This window comes from Sinocyclocheilus grahami, unplaced genomic scaffold (genome assembly GCF_001515645.1).
Source record: "Sinocyclocheilus grahami isolate Dianchi unplaced genomic scaffold, SAMN03320097.WGS_v1.1 scaffold2680.1, whole genome shotgun sequence".
NCBI classification, from domain to species: domain Eukaryota; kingdom Metazoa; phylum Chordata; class Actinopteri; order Cypriniformes; family Cyprinidae; genus Sinocyclocheilus; species Sinocyclocheilus grahami.
In genome coordinates this window covers 715-7205 of record NW_015507858.1, presented here as the reverse complement: position 1 = coordinate 7205, position 6491 = coordinate 715, and the positions used below count along the sequence as shown (strand labels likewise).

At 39.6% G+C, this 6491-nt stretch overlaps 1 protein-coding gene across 1 annotated transcript in view; it reads left to right on the top strand.

Annotated features, from left to right (window-relative positions):
* The first annotated feature begins 558 nt into the window (after positions 1-558).
* Positions 559-6491, top strand: part of LOC107575504 (coiled-coil domain-containing protein 18-like) — a 6613-nt gene continuing 680 nt past the window's right edge. The window contains 6 exon segments of the mRNA XM_016261868.1: positions 559-586; positions 801-1361; positions 1429-2028; positions 2581-3705; positions 4158-4540; positions 4674-6481. Coding sequence (XP_016117354.1) covers positions 583-586; positions 801-1361; positions 1429-2028; positions 2581-3705; positions 4158-4540; positions 4674-6481 — 4481 coding nt within the window. The 5' untranslated portion in view covers positions 559-582.

Genomic DNA, 6491 nt, shown 5'->3' with positions numbered 1-6491 from the left:
CCTGTTATCCTGTTATTTGCTGTTAATCTGATAGAAGGAGGTGTTTAGCTTCGTGACGTCACTGACTCCACACACACACACACACACACACACACACACAGATCACTTCCTGCTCATTTAACTTAAATAGTTGACTATACATACACAAACTGAGACTGTACAAAAACTTTACATAAATACTGTAAATGAAATTGTGCAAAAGAGATATTTTGGGGGAAGCAGCACATAGGGCAAGATGATTTGTACGTAGTGCAATGCACAAATAAACATATACAGTATGATCAAATGAAGTCTTTGTGTGTGGGAGTGTTTGTAAAAAGTGTCTAGTGTACATTCAGAGAAAAGAGTGTGACATTTTCTCATGTCGGCAACACAAACAAACTCCAAAGATATGTTATTCTCTGAAGTGATTTACCAGAATCTCAGACTTGCAATTGTTTCAATGATTTGTTCAGAGATGCTGATTTCTGCTGGTATATGTGATGATGATGAGAGTTAGATATAATAAGACTTCTGTTTCATGCAGTGATTGTCGTCCACAATCCTCCTCTCAGGAGAAGACGGAGCAAACAAGAACCTCCTATGAGTGAGTCTGTACTTACATAAATACTTGAAATTATGTGTGGGAAATATAGGCAATTTATCCCTATCAATACAGAAATTATTAATTCAACCTCTTACTGATGGACACTGGTCATTTTGATCTGTGATGCTGGATTAAGATCAGGATCATATTACATATCACATGTGTTACTGTATGATGTGAGGATTTTGAACAGTGAAAGTTTGACTCTTTGCAGTGAGGATTGTTGTTCTGGGTTCGAGCGTGTCAGAAAACAGTCTGGTGGGAAACTTCATCTTAGGACGAGCAGCGTTTGACAGTGAAGCTCCTCCAGATGTTGTAGAGAGAGTCGGAGGAAGACTGAAGGACAGACACTTGATGCTCATCAACAGTCCTCAGCTGCTCCAGAGGAACATCTCAGATCATCAGATCACACAGACAGTGAGAGAGTGTGTGCATCTGTCTGCTCCAGGACCTCATGTGATCGTGCTGCTCCTCAATCATGAGCCGTGTTCAGCAGAAGATCAGGAGTGTGTGGAGAAGGTGCTGCTCTCTTTCTCTGAGCAGGTATATCAACACACCATGGTGCTCAGCACACAAGAGCCCACAGAAACCAGTGATATCCTACAGAACATCATTCAGAAATGTGCAAACAGACACTTCAGTCTTCAGAGGAGCAGCTCTCCTGATGATCTGCTGCAGACGCTTGAGCACATTGAGAAGATGAATGAAGGACTTTATCTGCACTGTGCTGAAGCTGCACAGTGTTTCACAATGGAGCAACAGAACACAGAGAGACGTGAGTCTGATGATGCTTGAAGTTCCTAGTGATAAATGAACATGTTTTAATCTCCTTCTTCTGTCAGTTTCAGAAGGTGTGAAGCTGAATCTGGTTGTGTGCGGGAGCGACGGCACATTAAAATCCTCTGTATCAGATCTGATCCTGCAGCAGACAGACAGAAGATCAGATGTGGAGCTTCATGGTCGTCTGATCAGTGCAATAGAGCTTCCTGCTCTGATCCGGCTCTCAGAGGAGGAAGAGATGCGTCAGACTCTCCGCTGTGTGTCTCTCTGTCATCCTAGAGTTCATGCTTTCCTCCTCGTTATTCCTGACGCTCCTCTCAATAATGAAGACAAAGCAGAAATGGAGGAGCTCCAGAGGATCTTCAGTTCAAGAATCAACAAACACATCATGATCCTCATAATGCAGAGCTCAGAGCATCAGACAGCAGAACTCAGTGAAGAAACACAGTCTGTCATTGAGAGGTTCGGAGGACGACATCATTTCTTTGGTCCCAAAACACAAGTGTCCTCGTTGATGGAGAACATCGAGCAGATGCTGGAAGAAAACAGAGGAGAGCATTTCTCCACAGAGATGTTTCTGGAGGCGCAGATGAAGAAACTGATGAAATATGAAGAGATGAAGAAGAAAACTGACTCACTAGAGATGCATTTACCATCACAAGGTAAAAAAAAAGTTTGATATTAAACTACACAGCATGTTTTAAAATAGATTTTTTTTTACTGCAGGAGTGTTTCATTCTTTATTAGATTTTTATACATTTGTTAAAAAGTTAAAATTCAAAATTCAATTTAAAAATTCGAGTTCTGATTGTTGAAAAATAAGGTCAAAGCTTCATTGTTCCACAGGAAATGAAGATTTTTACAGTAGTCAAACTGATAAATTAAAAAATCCGATCTCTGTAATGTTTTCTGATACATATTAATCATGCAGCCCTTAGTGAAACATATTAGTTGTTCTGCATATTTTCTCTAGAAAACTTTGCAGATAATGTAAATTTGACAGAGGGCAACTGCTTCATGGAAATTAGAAAAGCACACTAATGTCTCTGAACTGTGTACATTGTAGAGTGACGTGTACATCTTCACAATGCATTTCCAGACCACACAAAACTATATGAATACTAAACAAGCAGACAGCAGACCTATGTCACAGAATGTAATTTTGGTGAAAACAAACTTTAGGCTGTCAAACTGATGCAGTTCCTCTCTTACAGGTTCATCAGAGAGTGAAGATGATCTGAGGATTGTTCTGCTGGGAAAAACTGGAGTGGGGAAAAGTGCAGCTGGAAACACAATCTTAGGAAGAGAAGCGTTTACAGCAGAGACATCTCATGAGTCTGTGACTAAAGAGAGTCAGAGAGAATCATCTGAAATCAACGGGCGATGTGTTTCTGTGATCGACACTCCAGGACTGTTTGATACTGAACTCAGTAACGAGGAGATCCAGAGAGAAATAACTAACTGTGTCTCCATGATCCTGCCTGGACCACATGTGTTCATCATTGTGCTCAATTTAGGACAACGATTCACTCAAGAAGAGGCAACAGCTGTGAAGATCATCCAAGAGACGTTTGGTGAGAAATCTTTAATGTTCACCATGGTGCTCTTCACCAGAGGAGACGATCTGAAGGCCAAAACCATTGAACAGTTTCTGGGAAAACCAGGATCTCCTCTGATGAAGCTGATTGAAGCGTGTGGAAATAGATTCCATGTGTTCAATAATAATCAGACTGCAGACCGAACACAGGTGACTGATCTACTGCAGAAGATAGACGACATGGTGAAAGAAAACGGAGGGAGTTTCTACTCATGTAAGATGTTCAGAGAGATGGAGAGAGAAAAACAAGAACAACAGATGAAGATCCTGATGGACAGAGTCAGAGAAAGAGAAGAACAGATGAAGAAACTAGAAGAAGAGAAAGAGAGAATGAAGATGATGATGGAGGAAGAACGACAGAATCAGGACAAAGAGAGGAAGAGAAGAGAAGAGGAACTGAAAAGAGAAATAAGAGAACAAGAGAAACATCAGAGAGAGACACGAGACGAGATGAGACGAGAACGAGAGACATTTAGACAAGAGACAGAGGAAATGAAGAAAGAAAAAGAGAAACTGCAGATCAAATATCAGACAGAAATACACAAACTGATGAACAGAATAGAGAATGAAAGACAGAATCATGAAACAGAGAGAAAGAAAAGAGAAGAAGAGTTTAATGAGAGAGAAGAGAGATATAAAACTCTAATGAAAGAGAAAGAGAGAGAGATGAAAGAGGAGATGAAGAGAGAACGAGAGGAATGGGAGAAACAGAAACTAGAGGAAAAGAGAAGAAGAGAAGAAGAGGACGAGAAAAGAAGAGAGAAAGAACAGAGAGATTGTGATGAATTCAGTCAGAGACTGAAAGAAGAGAGAGAGAGAATGGAGAGAGAGAAAGAAGATCTTCAATCTAAACATGAAGAAGAAGAAAACAAGATGAAGATCCTGATGGAAAGAATGAACAGAGAAAGAGAAGAAGAGATGAAGAAACATGAAGAAGAGAAAGAGAGAAGGAAGATGATGATGGAGGAAGAACGACAGAATCAGGACAATGAGAGAAAGAAAAGAAAAGAAGAGTTTAATGAGAGAGAAGAAGAGAAGTGAAGAAAGAAAAAGAAAATCTACAGACAGAAATAGACAGACTGATGAACAGAATAGAGAATGAAAAACAACATAATGACAATGAGAGAAAGAGAAGAGAAGAAGAGTTTAATGAGAGAGAAGAGAGATATAAAAGAGAAATGAAAGAGAAAGAGAGAGAGATGAAAGAGGAGATTAAGAGAGAACGAGAGGAATGGGAGAAACAGAAACTAGAGGAAAAGACGAGAAGAGAAAAAGAGGACGAGAAAAGAAGAGAGAAAGACAAACAGATTCAGAGACTGCAGAGTGAAATGGAGGGAATAATCAGAGAGAAAGAGAGAATAGAAAGAGAGAGACGAGAACAACTGGAGGATTCAGAGAAGAGTCTGAAAGAAGAAAGAAAGATGAGAGAAGATCAACAGAAGACTCTTGAAGAGAAACTGAGACTCCTTGAAGAACAGCATGAAGATGAACTGAAGAGAAGACGAGTGGAGTGGAGACAGGAATATGAGAAAGAGAAAGAGGAGATGAAGAAGAAGATCAGCTCTGAAACTGATCAGGTGAGTCTTCAAGACTTGCATGTTTGTTCAGATTGTAGTCGCACTTTTACTATTAATAATATCCCACAAAAAAATGTAAACAGACAATTAAAGTTATTTTTACTGAATGATGTGTTGGTTTCAACTCCAAAAGGTCACAGCTTACAGGAAAATGGAGACTGAATACAGCGAGTGGTCCTGGCATCTTCGCAGTGCCATGATCAAAACTGAGAACAAACTATACAACAAAATAGAAAATGAAGTGATTCATGAGATTGAGGAAACTGATCTTCACAGAGAACTAAAGAAGACAAGTGAAGAAGTGAAAAAATCAATGTCAGAATTATTTGAGAAAGACAGAGATGCAGATAAACTGATTCAATGGAAAACATCATTTGAAATCAAAATCAAAGAGCTTCAGGAAAACATTGTGAGAGAAACAAAGAGGAGATTAAATGAGGTTCTTCAGCAGCGAGACATGAAGAAAAAGATTGATGCTCAGAGAGTGTTTTCATGATGTGTCCTCTATGAAAAGAGGAAACATCTCGCCTTAAAACTCAGAGACAAAACAAATGATGAAGAAACACTGAAGAAAGATTTTGATTTGTTTTGGGAACAGTGGATGAAGAAGATCATCAGAGACATTCCTGCAGTCAGAGACATTGACATAATGAGAGATGTGAGAGAGATACTCAGTGACATCTATGTAAGTCTTCCTGTAGATCACTGGAGGGAGAGCAGGGATATTTTCACTGTGCAGCGTTATTCAGGTTATGTGAGGGTTAAGAGATCCAGAGGAATTACAGGAGCTTTTACAAATGCCATCAGATCAGCTCAAGAGATGTTGGGTTTTATTCTCTCTAGAGAGGATGAAGTCCAGATAAGATCATTAGTCACAGATGTTGCTCAGCAGACAGACAGAATGATTCAGTCATTTAACATTTCAAAGATGGGCTACAACATCAGCTGCATTCAACAACTCACAGATTACATCAAAGCAAGAGTAACAGAACATCAGGAAGAACAAGTGAAATATGTGTTTGAGAATGAATTCTTCAAGGATTTGGTTCTGTCCATCTGTAAGAGATCAAACAAGAAGATCACTGACCAACACAGACTGTTCAGAGAAGCCAATGATCCTGTCCTCTATTTGGAGAAGAAGAGAGAAGTGTACTATAGTGTTTTCAAGAAATACTGTCATGGAGCTGCATCAGCTGCTATTTTTGGAGAAATCATCTGTCAGAAAGAAGTCAGTCGGTACATCACTGATAAGTTCAGTGTCAGTGTTTTACACAAGATGAAGATGAACATTGAACTCCTGCTGCAGAAGATCATGAGAGCAGCTCGTGAATCTACTGAACATGTTCAAGTGAACAGAGGAGATGCTGGTTTGTGGTTGAAGAGATTCTCACAGCAGCTCTCAGATGAGCTGATCTTCTCTGAAAAACACCTCAGTGGACTCAAACATGATGATGTTGAGGATTTCAAACTGCTTGAAGAGGTGATAAGAGATGAACTTCCTGCTATAGTGTCTGACATCAGCTGTAGATTCAACACAAAGACATTTCCATTAAAGCTGGACTACAAAGACAGACCAGATGAGCTTCTGATTGATCACTTCTGTCAGTGCTGTTGGGTTCAGTGTCCGTTCTGTAAAGCTATCTGCACAAACACCACAGAAAACCATCCTGGAGATCACAGTGTTGCTTTCCACAGAGTGAGAGGAATTAATGGCACATGTTATAATTCAACACAAAATCTCTGTACTGATATTTGCTCAAATATGGACGCAAATAATTTTAATTTTAATTCACCAGATGGAAGATGTGTTTGGAAGAAAATCAAAATAGCAGGGGCTCAAAATGCCATCTGGAGCATCACTCCTGGCCTCTCTAATGTAAGCTACTGGAAGTGGTTTGTGTGCAGCTTCCAGAAAGATCTGGAGAAATACTACAATAAAACATTTGTGGGG